The sequence below is a fragment of the Rattus rattus genome, chromosome 2 (genome assembly GCF_011064425.1).
Source record: "Rattus rattus isolate New Zealand chromosome 2, Rrattus_CSIRO_v1, whole genome shotgun sequence".
Classification (NCBI taxonomy): Eukaryota; Metazoa; Chordata; class Mammalia; order Rodentia; family Muridae; genus Rattus; species Rattus rattus.
Window position 1 is genome coordinate 2,043,933 of NC_046155.1, and position 16,593 is coordinate 2,060,525.

At 50.3% G+C, this 16,593-nt stretch overlaps 1 protein-coding gene across 2 annotated transcripts; it reads right to left on the minus strand.

Moving 5' to 3' along the window:
- Nucleotides 1-1,504: 1,504 nt before the first annotated feature.
- On the minus strand, nucleotides 1,505-11,602 carry Rela (RELA proto-oncogene, NF-kB subunit). Of its 2 annotated transcripts, XM_032891139.1 has the most exons (11): nucleotides 11,312-11,602; nucleotides 10,701-10,727; nucleotides 10,458-10,609; nucleotides 10,157-10,305; nucleotides 9,186-9,277; nucleotides 8,727-8,858; nucleotides 7,916-8,020; nucleotides 7,522-7,734; nucleotides 4,121-4,201; nucleotides 3,939-4,013; nucleotides 1,505-2,856 (listed from the first exon to the last, which is right to left on the minus strand). In XM_032891139.1, exons 1-11 carry the CDS (start codon nucleotides 11,316-11,318, stop codon nucleotides 2,237-2,239), a joined length of 1,653 nt encoding a protein of 550 aa, XP_032747030.1. In that variant the 5' UTR covers nucleotides 11,319-11,602; the 3' UTR covers nucleotides 1,505-2,236. The 2 variants fall into 2 exon arrangements, with proteins under 2 accessions (XP_032747030.1, XP_032747031.1); XM_032891140.1 differs by lacking the exons at nucleotides 9,186-9,277; nucleotides 10,701-10,727; nucleotides 11,312-11,602 and having other exon boundaries at nucleotides 10,458-10,585.
- Between the last annotated feature and the right edge of the window lie 4,991 nt (nucleotides 11,603-16,593).

Consider the following 16,593-nt stretch of genomic DNA (forward strand, 5'->3'; position numbering starts at 1 on the left):
GCTGGTGGGTGGGAGGGAAATAGTGGAGTCAGGGAGGAGGAGGAACAGCCTGGGATGACTGTGGCCACTGTGAGTTTGAGAGACGTCAAAGTTGAACTGTCCAGTAGCTAGTGCCCAGGGGACAGAAGTCTGGGCTACAGACAAAGATTTAGGATGGATGAGCCATTAGTATGGTGAGGTCATTGAGGGAGTGTGGGAAGGACTAAAAGAGGGCTTCCGGGGGTCATCAGAGGCCAGCCACTGCAGGACACTGGGAAAGTCAAGAGCAAGGCACTGCCTAAACCGAGGCTAAGAATCTGTACTAAGCACCGCTGAAGGATGCCCTTGGGCTTCAAGCTGCCTCACTCTCAGGGGGTCCTTGCTCGTAGCACAGCTCCAATGCAAGGTTGCCTGGGTCTGATTCCAAAATGAGCCAAGGAGAGATCGGGTTCTGCCCAATCTGGAGCTGAGTTTAGCTGGGTCCTCAGGTATTATACAGCCCTTGCTTCAGACCCGCCTCTAGGCCCGCCCCCTAAGCATGTTCACCCAGCATTTGTTGGAGACCATGAGCGTCTTCCACTTCCCCAGCGTTTGCTGTCTCACCGCATCTTCTCCCTCAGAGAATATCTATTGGGCTCGGCACGAGGGCCTATTCCCAAGGGTCTAACTATTGCAGCTCGCCCTCTATGCACTTTCAGGCCTCTCAGCATAGGGGGTTCCCCACCGCGTTGCAGCGCCCCCAGCGCTGAGTGCTCGCAGGGCGCATGCGCATCTGAGAAGACTGGCCTATTTAGCTTGTACAAGACAAAACAGGAAGTATGTCCAGCTTTAGCAAATGAGCTACACTTGGCCTTTGTTTAGGTTCCTGAGGCTGTGAGTTAAGGTTTTAGGTATCCTCCTGGTACATGGTATCAAAAGTACTGGGACAGACGGGTTTTTGTTTTGTTTTTTTTTTTTTCTGAGACAGGATCTTTCTGAATAGACAAGGTCTTGAACTCACATATCTTTGTGCTTTTGCCTCTGGAGGGCTAGGATCAAAGGCATGAACCACCACGCCACGCTTTTTGGGAGTGGGGATATGAACAGCTGTTTTGAGACAGTGTGGCACATAACTCAGGCTGGTCTCAAACTCAGTAAGCTCTCAAACCGACCTTGATCACTAGAGATGCAAAATGGCTGTTTTCAGCCTGAGCTAATGGCAAACCTTCCCAACCGCTATGCAGTGTCCTTCATCACTCCCAGGATGGTTTCACTGTCACCTCTCCTACCAGGCTGTTCCATGTCTCTGCTGACCTAACTCCTGGAGTAAGAAGGCTCTAGATTATGTGAAAGAACTCCACCCCTACTGGGCCTTTTGCAGCAGGACCCCTGCCCTAGTTGCTGTAACATTTGTCAGACGGGAATCAAGGGTTTGCAGGCATCCTCAGGTCCCAGGTTCCCGGATGATAGTCCAGTCAATTCTTTCACCATCATCCAACCCAAAGTGACCAGCAATGAGTTCAGTGTTTGCTGAAAGACGGCTCTCTGGGCAGCGTGGGAACACATTTATTAGTTCAGAGCTAGAAAGAGCAAGAGTCCAGTAGCTTTTTGAGTAAAGACTGTCTTATGGCTGAGGTTCTGGTCTGCCCTCCTGACTCTACTCAATTTGCCCTGCTATTAAGGCACCTGAGAAAGGGGAAGCAGGGATGTCTCAAACCAAACAGCCTCACGGTCCTGAAGGCAGCCAGCAATGTCCCCTCCTGGTCCCCTCAGCCACTGCTCAGCATGGAGTGCTGGCAGGGCAGGAGCTCCACAGGACAGAAAAGCGGCCCCTCAAATGCTGGTGTCAGGCAGACCTCATGGGGGCTGCTCCTAGGAGCATTGCTTTGGATCAAGGTGTGCAGGGATCCATGTCGAGGAAGACACTGGATATAAGGCTTTACGGCCTGAAGGCCACAGCTCCAGTCTGCCCCTCTCTAGGAGAGTGCTAGAAGCTGGAGGATGGAAGCAGGATCTCAAGAGTTCCCTACCAAAAGAGGAGCCGACTATCGCATAGGGGAAGAGCCCGAGTCCTCCTAGCTCCACTTCAGGGAAGTTAATGCTTCTGCTTAAGCACCTCCAAAAAGAGTGAGATATTGCCGATAAAAGAATAAAATGTGCCACCCCCAGGAGATATCACCCAAAGAAGTTGGGGGCAGTTGGTGCACACTCCCCAGAATCTGTACATGCTTCAGGAAGGCTTCAGTGCCCCACTCTGAGCAGGGTCACCATCAGTGCCTTAGGAGCTGATCTGACTCAGAAGAGCTGAGAAGTCCATGTCCGCAATGGAGGAGAAGTCTTCATCCCCTGAGAGGCCATTGGGAAGCCCTGAGGTCCCTAGGGTTGCGGGAGCTGGATCAGGGGGCCTCTGGGATCCTGTCACCAGGCGAGTTATAGCTTCAGGGTACTCCATCAGCATGGGCTCAGCTGCGGAGTGGGACATGGCCACACCCTGGTTCAGGAGCTGCTGAAACTCTGAGTTGTCGACAGATGCCAGGTCTGTGAACACTCCTGGGTCTGTGTTGTTGCCAAGCAAGGCCCCCAAGTCTTCATCAGCATCGAACTGCAGGTGTAGCAGGGCTTCAGACAGGGTGCCTTCCCCTGCCTGGGTGCTCTTTGGAACAGGTGCAGACAGGGACTGGGGAGGACCTGGGGCTAGAACTGGGACAGGAGCTGGGGACTGAGCCAGACTTGGTACCATGGCTGAGGAGGGGACCATGGTCTGGGCCAGGACTGGGGCAGAGGATGGTGCCAGGGCCAAGGCCTGGTTTGAGATCTGCCCAGGTGGTAACACCATGGGGGAAAACTCATCAAAGTTGATGGTGCTGAGGGATGTTGAAAAGGCATAGGGCTGGGGTGCTGGAGAGAAAGCAAGGAACAAGGATCAGAAACAGCGAGGGAGAGAGAGAGACTTGCACAGCCCCTCTGCCTCCACCTAGCCCGGCTCTCCGGTGCTTACAAACCCTCCCTCTCTAGGGAACCAAACTGACCAGGCCTGTAGGGGACACACTGAGGTGTTCCCTAACTACCAGCGTTCTAAAGCTCTCACTCCTGACCTTTTAATGTTCTCGTATTACAGCGGCAAGGCCAGCTGAGGGTAAAGCATGGAACGTGGGCTTGGTGATGGGCATGTGCTACTTTTCTGAGCCACACGCCAGCACTCACAGCCCATGACTTGTTAAAAAGTCTTCGTCTGTGTGTGCCTTCCTGCTTTTCTGTATGCACTGCATGCAGTGCCCTCAGAGACCGAAGGAGGCACTGGCTCCCCTAGCGCTGCAGCTGCAGCCGGCAAGCAGGTGCTGAGAACAGAAACCAAGCGCCCTTAATTGAGCCATCTCTCCAGCCCCACAACTTATTACTTTAGAGGTGATTTCTTCTTTCTAAATTCAATAGAGAGCTGAGGGCAGAGACATTTCCGATGTCTGTATCTGCAGGGATTATTTAATCCCTTGGTACCAAGTATTGAATCTGGGGCCTCTGTGTGCCAGGCAAGGCCTCTACCTCTGAGCTGTTCTTATCCTGCTTTTACTTTTAAACTTGAGACAGAGTTCTTCAGACTGACCTTAAATTTAATAACCTTGTAGTCCAGGATGGCCTTGAACCCGTGACCCTTTTGCCACACTCTCCTGAGTAGCAGGGAATAAAGGGCTCAGGGTTTAACTGGAGCCAATAGCACCCTCAGGAAATGGCTAGTTCTTGTGCCCCACTTTCAAAGCCTTGAGTTTATCAGTCTGTGACAGAGCCCAAGAGTCCACATCTGCACCGCTCCCTGGATGGTCCTGGCAGAGACCCAGGCCTCCCCCCGAGAAGCACAGGCCCCATAGAGAGCAGGTTTCAGAACTCTGCAGGTGAGACTAGTGTCTGTTCTGTTCCCTTCTAGAAGATACTTCAGTCTGAATAAACGAGACCCTCATTCTAGAAGGACAAAAGGACTTCCTTACCTGGCTTGGGGACAGAAGTTGGGCCTCGGGAAGGCACAGCAATACGCCGGGGTGGAGGCCGGGGTTCAGTTGGTCCTACAGGGCAAAAGCTAGGTCAGCTTTCAGATCCTCGGTCTCCTCTCACCGATTCTGGAGCTTGGCCCACCTGCCCACTTTTCTCCCTCAGGCTCTCCCCATCTCACCATTGAAAGGACTCTTCTTCATGATGCTCTTGAAGGTCTCGTAGGTCCTTTTGCGTTTCTCTTCAATCCGGTGGCGATCGTCTGGGAAAGCAATATGGACGGTGGGTTTACTCTCGTTAGCTGGGCTGCGGTTCTCCCACGGGCTCTTCAGGAGGGGAGTGGGGTCATATTTGTCTAAGACCTCGTCTCCCAACCACTTAAGAAGATGCGTGACTTTTGGAGAAGGGTCTGTTGGTTCAATTTTCTTCCCTGCTTTGTTTTTCGAGACAGTCTCACTCCTGGCTGTCCTGGAACTATGGAGACTAGACCAGGCTGACTTCAAACTCACTGAGATTCACCTGCCTTTGCCTCCAAAGTGCTGTAATTAAAGGCGTGCGCCACCACACCCGGCCTTGTTGGTTGGTCTTGACTCCTGGGGTTGCTGAGTAGAGGAGCCCTGCTCTGGGGCACAAGAGCCTGAGAGTGCCATGCGAGCTGCTCACCTAAGCATCTACCTAGGCAGAGAGGGAAGCGCTGTGGGCAGGGCATCACAGGGTAGCCTAAGACTCCAGACCCATCGCAGTTAATGGCGTCTTCCTTTAGTTTGAAACTTCAGAATTATGTAGAACGCCCCAGCTGCATGCCTCCTAAGCGAACTTCATACCAAACTACTAGTTTTTTCCTGTGTCTCCCCGTCTGTCCTGGCACCAAAACTGGAAACTGGAGCTATCATTTTTTCCCTTCAATCCTCCAATCCTAACTCAACACAGCTTGCCAAGCACCTACTATGTGCTGACTTTCCTCCTGGCCGCTGGAGGGTGGGGGGGGGTTGAGTAAGCACACGAGAGATTTAATTATCAAAAAGGTGATCTTAAAAGGTACCAGGATTCAGAGAAACCTTGTCTCAAAAACAAAACAAAAACAACAGAAAGTGCCAGGATCCCCATGTCCAACCTTAGAGCTGGTGAAGCTTCTCAACCTTCCCACTCCCCCACAGGGGGAAAAACTAGTTTATTACATTTACGTGTTGCAGCAAGAGGTCGGAGAATGTGTGAGAGTCAATTGTCTCCTTTGATCGTGTGGGTTAACCAGAGGTGCTCAGATCAGTTGTCTGTCTTTACTCACAGCATCTTGTCAAGTCTCTACGTCTTTTCTGAGACAAGATCTCATGTGGCCTTGGACAGCATCAAACTTACTGTGTAGCGGAGAGTGACCCTGAACTTCTGATCCTCCTGTCTCCACCTCCCCAATGCTGGGTCACAAGTGTCAGCACCACGCCTGGCTTGGGGGTTACCGGGGATTGAATCCAAGGCCTCATGCATGCTAGGCAGGGCAGGCCCTCATTAGGCTATATCCCTGCCCCTCTCCGCCTCTAACACTCTGCTCAGAGGAGCCAGACTAAGCTTCCAGATTTGCTCACATCAACTCTCTGCTTAGAAATCTTAAATGTGAGCTGGAGAGATGGCTCATCGGTTAGGAGCACTGACCGCTCTTCCAGAGGTCCTAAGTTCAATTCCCAGCGACCCAGCCACATGGTGGCTCACAGCCATCTGTAACAGGATCTGATGACAGCTACAGAATACTCTATAAATAAATAAATCTTTTGAAAAAAAAGAAGGAAAGAATCGTAAATGCATCCCTGCTGCTTTCAGAATGAAGCCTCAGACATGCCTAAGCCCAACAGGACCACCCCGTCTGTGCTTGCTCACTGCCTGAAGACAGCTTCCAGCATGATGTCCCTGAACAAGCTGTGTACTCCCCAACACCCCTGTCCTTCCAGGACTAGGCCACTAGCATGAAAAATGCACTTTGGGGTTTCCTCCCAGGTAAATGACACCATCGCCAACTTCAGCTCCCTGTCCCGGCCCCTTCTTGTTGGTACATCATTTACAAATCTGTCTCCCGACTGAGCTTGTAAAGGGTAGGGAATCTGTCTCATTAAACAAAAACAGGGCTGCAGAGGTGGCTCAGTGGTTAAGAGCACTGACTGCTTTTCCAGAGGTCCTGAGTTCAATTCCCAGCAACCACATGGTGGCTCACAACCATCTGTAATGGGATCCGATGCCCTCTTCTGGTGTGTCTGAAGACAGCTACAGTGTACTCACATTCATAAAATAAATCTTAAAAAAAAGAAACGATACTACTTTTGCTTCTGTGTATGGTGTTTTGTCAGTACGTCTGTGCACCACATGCATTCACCGTGCTCTTAACCGTCTCTCCGGCTCCCATCTCATTTGATTTCTTACGTATAGCACGTGGGACAGGCCCTGGTTGTTCATTAAGAATCGGGCAAAATGAAGCTGGGTCACATGGCAGTGACAAGACACAAAGTGGCAAAAAATCCACAGAGCCAAGTGACCCTGGCTCGGATGTGCCACTGCCTCTAACTGCTGGTGAGTTCAGCTAAATCTTCCTGTTAAAGAGCTGAGAGTCTTAAGTCCTTTATGGAAGCGCTCTCCCAGGGCAGATCTAGCAGACAGAGCTGAGTGAGGTGGGTGTCACTGTTAAATAAGTGGATAATGACTTACATGTTCTTTAACAGTGGGGACACATCTTTAGACATGCTGTTTGGCATCTGTCATTGTAGGAACATCTGTCTTAGTATAGTGTGTATGTGTGTGGTGTGTGTCCGTGTTATGGAGGTGCATGCATGTATGTGCAGATGTGTGCGAGAGCTGTCCAGGTCTAAGCTTGATACTGGGCGTCTTCCTCTACCACTCCCCACGTGATTGTTTCCAAGATGTATTTAGCGTATGACTGTTGACCTGCTCCTGTCTATGCGCAACACTTGCATGCCTGGTGCCTGTAGAGTTCAAACGTCAGGCACCCTGAAAATAGACTTAGAGACGGTTGCGAGGCACCGTGTGGGTACTAGGAATGAAACCTGGGTCCTCTGGAAGAACAGCAAGTAATCCTAACCACTCAGCCACCTCTCCAGCTCCAACCACCTTGCCTGTCTGTCTGTCTGTCTGTCTACTTAAGTATTTATTCATTTGAGACAAGATCTCACTATGTAGCCCTTGCTTGCCTGGAACTTGTTATGTAGACCAGGCTGGTCTCAAACTCACAGAGATTTACCTGCCTTTGCCTCCTAAGTGCTGAGATTAAAGGTCAGCCACCATGCCTTGAATCAGCAAGGCTGACTGGCCAGTTAACGAGAGCCATCTATCTTCATGCATGGGTTCTCTGGTTACATACGCTGCTGGAGCACCCAGCTTATTACAGAAATACGCACACAGAGACACCTGTGTCATTAGCCAGTGTAGTCTTATGTGCACCATGGTATATGTGGTCTGTCTTTGACAGAAATATTCATGCTCTGAACCACAGCATGTACAAATCCTGTGCTGGCCCCAGACATCCATCCCTGAGCGTTCTCCTAGCTGGGCAGTGGCTGTGGTACCGCCCTCCCAGTCTCATACCTGTGTCTGGCAAGTACTGGAACTCCATGGGCTCACTGAGCTCCCGATCAGAAGGCCGCCGAAGCTGCATGGACACTCGCACAGGAGCCTGCAGGCTGGGGTCAGCGTATGGGGGAGTTCGGAACACAATGGCCACTTGCCGGTGCACATCGGCTTGAGAAAAGGAGCCTCGTGCCTCCCAGCCAGGTCCCGTGAAATACACCTCAATGTCTTCTGCAGGAGACAGCAGCAGTACGGGTTAGTATGTGTGACCCCCGACAGACTGTTGTCCTCAGCACCTGATGCTTTTCCCTGTGACGTCTCCCGCTTCCCCTGAAGTCACTGAGGTAGCTGGCACTCATCACCCTGCTCAGCCTCTCCCCTCCCCTCTCAGTGCACAGAGTCCAACGTGTACCTTTCTGCACTTTGTCACACAGCAAGAAGATCTCATCCCCACCAAGGCAGCTCCCAGAATTCCGGTTTACTCGGCAGATCTTGAGCTCGGCAGTGTTGGGGGCACCTGAAACATCAGAGGTCTCAGGGTACCCTGAAGGAGCCGTAACAGCCACGCCCAGCCCAGCTGTGTGTCAAGGTCGCCCACAGCCTGTGACTACACTTCTGCAGCCCTTCTGCTGTCTGCTCTTCAGGTCAGCCAGTTCACCACAGTCTCCCTGCAGTGCTTGTAGCACGGCTCTAGGTAAGAGGGACACGGAAGGCTGCATTTCCGTCCCTCACAGACCTTCCAGTCCAGAGGAAACACCGGCCACACCTGTCTCCCTCCACCTGAGCTGCAGAGTTTCAGCTTTTGGTTCATCCCTGCCTTGGCAATGAGCCCTCTGCTCCTCACTTCCAGTTCATACTGGTTTCCAGTCCTTAGGATTTTAAAGCCCTTCTATTTTCATTTGCTCTGCTGCTTGCTAAAGACTGCAATCCATCAGTGTCAGCCCAGGTCATCAGAGCTTCCTGTGAGCTACTAATGTTCACTTACTGCTGTCTAGCCTTATCTGGTTTCCTAAAGTCATGAGCACAGTTCTTGGCACACCAGCATCTCAACACAAGATATGGGAAACAGTCACTTCCCATCCAACTCCAGAGCATCCTGCAAGCTTCCCACAGAGGCAGCTCTGGGTCTTCTCTGCCCTGCCCGCTGCAGCAAGGCCACACCCACCCCAGCCCCATTCTCTTCCCAAGCCCACCCTCTCCCCTTACTGCAGCTGGCCACTTACGGTTATCAAAAATCGGATGCGAGAGGACAGGGGTCAGGCGGAGGGGCCTGCCTGATGGGTCCCGCACTGTCACCTGGAAGCAGAGGCGGACCGCATTCAAGTCATAATCCCCGCGCTGCTCCTCTATGGGAACTGTCAAAAAAAAAAAAAAAGTGGTGGAAGGCATTGGGGAGGGCAGGGAGCTCTGAGGGAAGAGGAAGGTGATTTGAGGAGATATAAAACAGAAGTCTAAGGGGAGGAAGACAAGATCCTAGACCCATCACGGCTCTACTGGGACCTGAATACACCACCCCTCTCTAGGCCTGACTCTCAACGGTAGCACGTGAGTGTGTACCATGCTGGCAGCGAGGTTCCACTTGTACTGTTGGGTTGGTCATGGAGGGTGAGGAGCGCCAGAGGCCCAGGGAAGGTGGCAGAATGTGCACCACAGGCAGGCTATGTCCTGCCCCTTGCTCCTACCTTGAAAGGGGTTATTGTTGGTCTGGATGCGCTGGCTAATGGCTTGCTCCAGGTCTCGCTTCTTCACACACTGGATCCCCAGGTTCTGGAAGCTGAGGCCTCAGGCATTAGTTCTGTGTCTCCAAAAGAACACCTTCTTCCCTGCCCACTCCCCAGCTCACAGCTCAAGGCTTCCCACTGTGCTACAATGAACCCACTCCTTACCCACTGGCGAGTCTCTGAGGGACCTGGCCCACACCAGCCCCCAAGCCAGTGTCCTAGCCTCAGCCACAGGGCCTTCCTGTCCCGTCCCTGAGCACACTAAACTTAGTCCCTTTTCCAGGTCACCGTACTTCTTTCTTGTGCATGCAATGTTCTTTTGGGCTTGCCTGCTTTTTCTCACCATTTGAGTGTTAGCACAGAGGCCTTCTGCAATCTTCCAACCCAAAGTCATGAGACCTACGTAACAGGACGTGGTGCTACGCGCCTATTACCCTTGGAGTTGAGAAGAGGAGGTAGGTGAACCCTCATGAGTGCAAGGCCAGCTTCAGTTATATGAGACTCTGTCCCTATGCCACGAGACCAGCCTCCTCCTCCTCCTTCTAATTTATTATTGTGTTTTCTTTTCATCATGGAAATTATAATTCTCCACTAGTATCTTTTCTATCTGTTTGTACAACTGTCCCCTGGTTTTACCAACTGGTATTTAAGCTCTAGGAGAGTCCATTACAGACTTTCTGATACAAGAGCCTAAGGGACTGGGCTATCCAGCCATAAAGGATCTGTCACTCCAAGATAAGGAGTTCCCATCTGTTAGCAAATTTAAGACAAAGGGGGTCTGTTTGCAGACCTGGGGATAGAGCAAGGACTCTGGATTCTGCCTGTGTTTAGAAAAGTGTAACTTTGTAACAGCTGCCTGGCCCGCCTGCTCTTACCCTGCCCCCTACCTACCCTGACCTCACACTACCCCCAGCCTATCTATTCAGACTCACCTGTGGATGCATCGGTCTGGACAGAGTTCAGCCTCATAGAAGCCATCCCGGCAGTCCTTCCCCACAAGTTCATGTGGATGAGGCCGGTGAGGTGGGTCCTTGGTGACCAGGGAGATTCGAACTGTTCCTGGTCCCGTGTAGCCATTGATCTGTCCAAAGTACAGAGTACTTTAGAGGCCAGCAATCCCAAATCTGGCTCCTAGACACAGGGCGCGGTGGCAAGGAGGCAAGTCTGCTGGGGCTCCACAGTGCCTTCTACCACATCTGTGCCCCACCGACACCCCTGGGGTCTCTTGCTTACCTTGATGGTGGGGTGCGTCTTGGTGGTATCTGTGCTTCTCTCCCCAGGAATACTGCCTGCCGAGCGACCCTCGCACTTGTAACGGAAACGCATGCCCCGCTGCTTGGGCTGCTCAATGATCTCCACATATGGCCCAGAAGCCTGGGCTGGCTCTGTGGGTGACACGGTCAGCCATTAGGTGCTGTCCCCATGGCCCCTACTCCAGGACAGCCCCTACCTACTGAGGAAGGATGGTCCACTTACCTGAGGGAAAGATGAGGGGAAACAGATCTGAAAGGGAAAGACAAGGCACACTGTCAATAAACTCCAGTACCCACCCTCACCAGGGAATGCCTCCAAAGGAAACTGAGCCAAGATCCTGAAACCTGCCCTGAAAGAGGCCAGGTAAAGAAGGCAAAAGCATCTCTCTACTAGAGAAAAGGGGCACAGAGGTATTCCTTTGCCCGGGGAAACTGAGTCAGAGCCTGTTTTACGTTCATAAGTGACACTGAGGAAGGGTTCTACCCCCTCTCCTTTTCGGGGGATACTGAGTCAGATACTTTCTCCCTTACACGGAAAGGAAGCCAGAACTAATCGCATCGACACAGTGGGTGGGGGGGAAGCCGGAGGAAACTGAGTCAAGATTCACCCGTACTCCCACCCAGGAGGGACACTGAGTCAAGGCGCCCTCCACTGAGAGGGGCAACTGAGTCAGACCCCTCGCAGCCCGCCCCGCCCCGTGCCACCATCCGGCCTGCCGCTCCCTGCGCAGCAACCCGCGGCGCAGAAAGGGGCGGAAGACGGCGCGAGGGGGATCCCGCCGTAGGTCCCGGAACTCTAGGGCAGCCGTCCCGCGGGCCAGAGGGCAGCCTCACCGTCCATGGCCAGGGTCCCGGGGGCGGGGCCGGGGTCGCAGCTGAGCCCACGGCGCGCTAAAGCGAAGCCATTCGCCAGAGGCGGAAATGCGCGGCGCGCGCCCGTCGTCGCGTCACTGCCCGGAATCCGGCCGCGCCTGCGCGCTGCGCCGCCGCCACCGACGCGCGTGGGGGCCGAGAGCAGGTGCGCAACTCACGCTGGGCGCGGAAGGTGTGCGGCGCGCGGGCGGGGACACCGGAGCACGGCGGTAGGACGCCGAGGTTATTCGTCCTGAGGCCCGCCCGACTACAAGCCGCTCCCGGACTACGCAGCGCGGTTCGCTCCTTGTCCCGGCCCCGCCTGGAGGGCGGGCCCGCGATTACTCACTCTGTTTTTAGGGGATTTCGGGTCCCGTTCCCCGCCCCGCTCTGATCTCAAGAGTTTGGTGATGTCACCCTGGCCTGGTCTGGAGCAGAGCCCGGGCTGCTGGCAGGCTGCGGCCATTCGCCCTGCACAGGGAGAGGCTCAGGCCTGCTGCTCCCACGGAGCACAGTGACTGAATTCCACACGTTTTCCTACTCGTGCAGGGCCTTCTGGGGACCGCCGCGCGTTACAGGCCATATGCTCCCCAACTTAGATCCGGCTGCGCGCAGGAGTGCTTCGCAAAGCATGCTTCATCAAGGCTTGACTGAGGCCTTGGTGTAGAGGGGACCGAGGTAGACACCTGTACCTCTAAGAGTCCCTGAGAGCAATGAATGCTGGAAGAGCTCCAGGGCTTCGTCTCCGCAGATAGGTCCTGTATGATAAGGTTCAGATCCCTAGGGATCTCCGGAGCCAGCCAGGGTCACACCACTTGAGCATCTCCTTGAAGGCCTCCCAGGAGCCTGAGCTTCAGTGATGAAAGATTTTGTAGGGAGAGAAAATTGCCATCTAAGCCAAGGGCGGGTGTGCAGATTGAGTCTGGGGACTCTGGCTGGAGGAATCAACACATCAGGCTCCCTCCACAATGCCAGAAGGAGGAGGCCGGGGGTGGGGGGGGGAGGGCAGAGGAGGCTTTAGCACATGGAGAAAGACTTATTTTCTCTAAATTAGGAAATCATGTGGGAATTGGAAAAGATTGGAAATTCTGACTTCTTTCCCAGGCTCTGAAAAAAACAGGAAGACAAAAGTGAAAATAGTTACCGCCCCTCCCACTCATTTCAGTTTCTCACTTGGCGCAGATTAGAAAAAGCAGTTTAATGTTTTGCGGGGGCAGACGTCAAGGTGACAGAATGAATTATGGTCTCCGATTAATGGCACACAGCCATCATTGATCCTCTCACGAACCACTTTTAAAAACTGACATATAGTTGCAATTTAATTAATATGAACACGAGTGTACTTACTGAAAAATAAGGGCTAAAGATAGCAACTCAGGAAAGTTCTTGCTTAACATTGCAGAAAGCTCTGGGTTTGATTCCTAGGTCTAGGATGTTCCAGTCATCCCAGTACTCATGGGGTCAGAAGTTCAAGGTCATCTTCCTCTACATAGTTTGAACCCATCCAGAGCAACAGAAGATGCTCTTAAAAAAAAAAAAAAAAAAGGATGGCTACAGGCTGGAGAGATGGCCCATCAGCTAAGAGTCAATACTGCTCTGTAACTGCGACTGTAACTGCAGCTTCAGAAGACCTCGTCCCCTGTTCTGGGCTCTTGAGAGCATCTGCATTCACATGTGCTCATACATAATTAAGGCTAAATATGAGTTGGGCTTGGTAGTGCAGACCTTTAACCCCAGCACTCTCGAGGCAGAGTCAAGTGCTCTCCTAGTTCAAGGCCAGCATAGTCTATACATAGTGAGTTGCTAGACAGCCAGGACTGTATAGACACTGTCTCAAAACAAATTAAAAAACAAAACAAAACAAAACAGTAGAACTTTGTTTACATGGAGAGCTCTGGACCAGCAGAGACTACACAGTGAAGTTTTATCTCAAAGGGGAAGATGGGTAGGAGTATAGCTCAGAGTTACCGCATTTGCCTAGCATGCTGAAGACTCTGTTTCTATCCCCAGTACTCCAGAAAAAAAGGTCAAGAAGATGGAGGGGACGCATAGGACACTAATGTCACTCATCCCCACAAATGTGGTCCTCACTGTCCATGCCGTTTTATCCCTTGAGTTCAGGCTCCTCCCATCCTTTAAATTTCTGTCCTTTAAAGAAAAATCTACCCACATACACATTGGTGTGCATCTGTGTGGGAGCCTGCAACTGTCATGTGGAGGTCAGAGGGCAACTTACCAGATAGATTTCTTTCCTTTCACTAAGTGGGTACTGGGATCAAACTGAGATCATCAGACTTGATGACAGATGCCTTTCTTTTTTGTTTTTTTTTAAAAACAGGATTTCCTTCTATAGTCTTGGCTGTCCTAGAACTCAATATGTAAACCAGGCTAGCCTAAAACACAGAGAGATCTGTAGCTGGTCTTTGCTACTTTGTAGGTTCTTCTTTTTCACATCCTTTATCCCCTTCATTTCACCCCCTCTCACGAGAGAGAGAGAGAGAGAGAGAGAGAGAGAGAGAGAGAGAACTAAAGTTCCAGAATTCTCAAAAATATTACTACATTTCCCTCTTCTGTTTTAAGCCATTAAATTGTTCTGTGTATATCAGGAAATTGTAAACAGACATTTTCTTTTCTTTTCTTTTTTTTTTTTTTCTATTCTTTTTTTCGGAGCTGGGGATCGAACCCAGGGCCTTGCGCTTGCTAGGCAAGCGCTATACCACTGAGCCAAATCCCCAACCCCGTAAACAGATGTTTTCAATGAAATAAGCCCTTTTCAGATCGGTGGCCAAGGTTTTCAGGAGACCTCTCCTGCTCAGTTCTAATCTTTATCGATTTTGATGGTATGCACAGATTTTTTTTACCTCCTGTGGAAATATAAACAAACCCATGTCCCCAGCACAAAACTTGCCGATTTCCATTCCAACATTAACACATCCTTGTAGTATGTAGGTTGATTTAATTCCACAGTTTTTTCTATGCTCCAGTGTCTCTTGGCTGCTCATGTGCCTGCAATTTTTCTTTGGTTAAGGGCCATTGTTCTACTTAGGTTTATCAGTAAACCGTTTTAAGGCAGGTCCTTTGGTACTTCAGCAGTGGTCTCCCTTTTAAATTTGGAGACTCAATCTCTGTTATGCCCCATGTTTGGACAACTGGCCCAGCATTGAAGTTGTTTTTGATGACATATAGCGATATTTTCCTCAGGAGCACCCACCATTTTATCCTTTCTTTCATCTGTCTCTAGGATTACAGGAGTATTAATCTGAGTGCCCCACTGTTGCAAAAGATCCCTTTCCCATAAATTTATGGTTATGTCAGCCACATAATGCCTTAACTTTCCCATTTGACCTTCTGGTCCCACACATTTAACCCACCACACACTTTGTTTTATCTGAGATAACTTTCTAAGCCCTAGAAACTGGTATAAACCTTTGGAAGTGGCCATTCTGAATTCCAAGATCTTCGTGAAACGATAATAGTGCCACAACTCCTGTATCCACCAAACCTTCTATTTCACTATCATTTGCTTGCAGTTTTGATTTTGTCCTCTGATCATTAACAACTGTTTGCCAGAACACTTCTTTCCTTTTCTTCCAAACCCTCCTGTTCTCTCTACTGTGGTGGCTTTACCTTTGATGTGGGGAACAGTAGCAGCCGAGCAAACCCGTCTCCTGTGTTTGCATCTCTCTTTTTACATAGCCCATAATTTTAATTCCTGCCTTAAAATCTTCATCTACACTTCCTGGATGCACGACGAGTCCTTTGGGAAGTCAATCCACTCCTTTCTAAGTTCATCCTACTGTCTCTGAGGGCAAGGGACCATACACTCCAGTAGTCATTGTATAATGATGACTTTAGGGGCTAGAGATGTTTCTCTATGGCCAAGTCTAGAGGAGCACTGCCCGCATTAGCATGCATTAGCTCTCTAACATAGAATGGAGGTCTTTCAGTCTATATGTTACTCTCTGGCTGAAAGGCTTGTAATTTTTGCTGCAGGCCCCTGGGCTAGGCCTCTGAAATTGTTTCCCAACTGTAAGAAATGATCTTAAATATCTCTTTTGGATCTACACTGAACCCAGTGGCAGCCTTTAAGCATTGAACAGACACCCAGGCAAGCTTGGGCATTGTTTCTGATTGAGATTTAAGAGAACTATTGCCCCATAAATGGCTCATTCCCTTTTTCTGTATGAAGTGCTGTACCTCTCAAAGTTAACACACCAGGCATTTTGAGATCTGAGACCTTTAGCAACTTAGTCACAGTCTCTTTGCAAATGATCATATTTCCCACAACTGAAGCACTGGGCGTTCTGATATCGAAGACCTCTAGTTATACCTTGAACTATTGTATTAGTGTGGTATATGTTAGAATAAATATCAGTTGTATGCTTTTTCTGTAGGTGCTGCTTGAGTCTTTAATGGTCTAATAACATTTTCACATTTGGTATTTGAATTTTCAAACGCCAAGGTCTCTATACCTTACATCAGTGCCTTACACCAGTGTCTGATATGGCTTTATTCACAGCTGAGCCTAATATTTGTCAAAAACTAGTGAAGGCTTCTCCAGAATCTTTTTTTTTTTTTAAGATTTTATTTATTTATTATATATAAGTACACTGTAGCTGTCTTCAGATACACCAGAAGAGGGCATCAGATCTCTTTACAGATGGTTGTGAGCCACCATGTGGTTGCTGGGAATTGAACTCAGGACCTCTAGAAGAGCAGTCGGTGTTCTTAACCGCTGAGCCATCTCTGCAGCCCGCTTCTCCAGAATCTTGTATACTTTTTGTAAATGAGATGAACTATTTCCTGGGCTCAACTTTGCCCCAAGCTCTCAAAGCCACTAACCTACTATAACCTACTAAACTACTGTTCTATACAAGTGTTATCAGATTGAGTCTGTTCTTGTATATCTCAGTACTGCCCTTCACCTAGAAGCTGGTCTTTGACTATATGCATTCCCCTTCATCTATTTTGTTCTTCAATATTTGAGGCTTCTTCCCTACACCAGGTTGACTATTGCAACTGTGGACCAGCCTCTAGTACAGCTGTCACCAATCCATTCTAGTCGTTGGAAATAATTCTATTTTGAGTGGCCCAGTTCTTTAGAAATTGTTTCACATAAGGCGAATGCATCCCATATAAAATCATAGCCTCTTTAAAATGCCCTAGGGCTGTCATTTCTATAGGATGCCATCCTGTCTCATCATAACCTTGTTCCACACTATTAGCAGGCACAGGTTATATGACTATTGGGGAAGCTGAAGGTG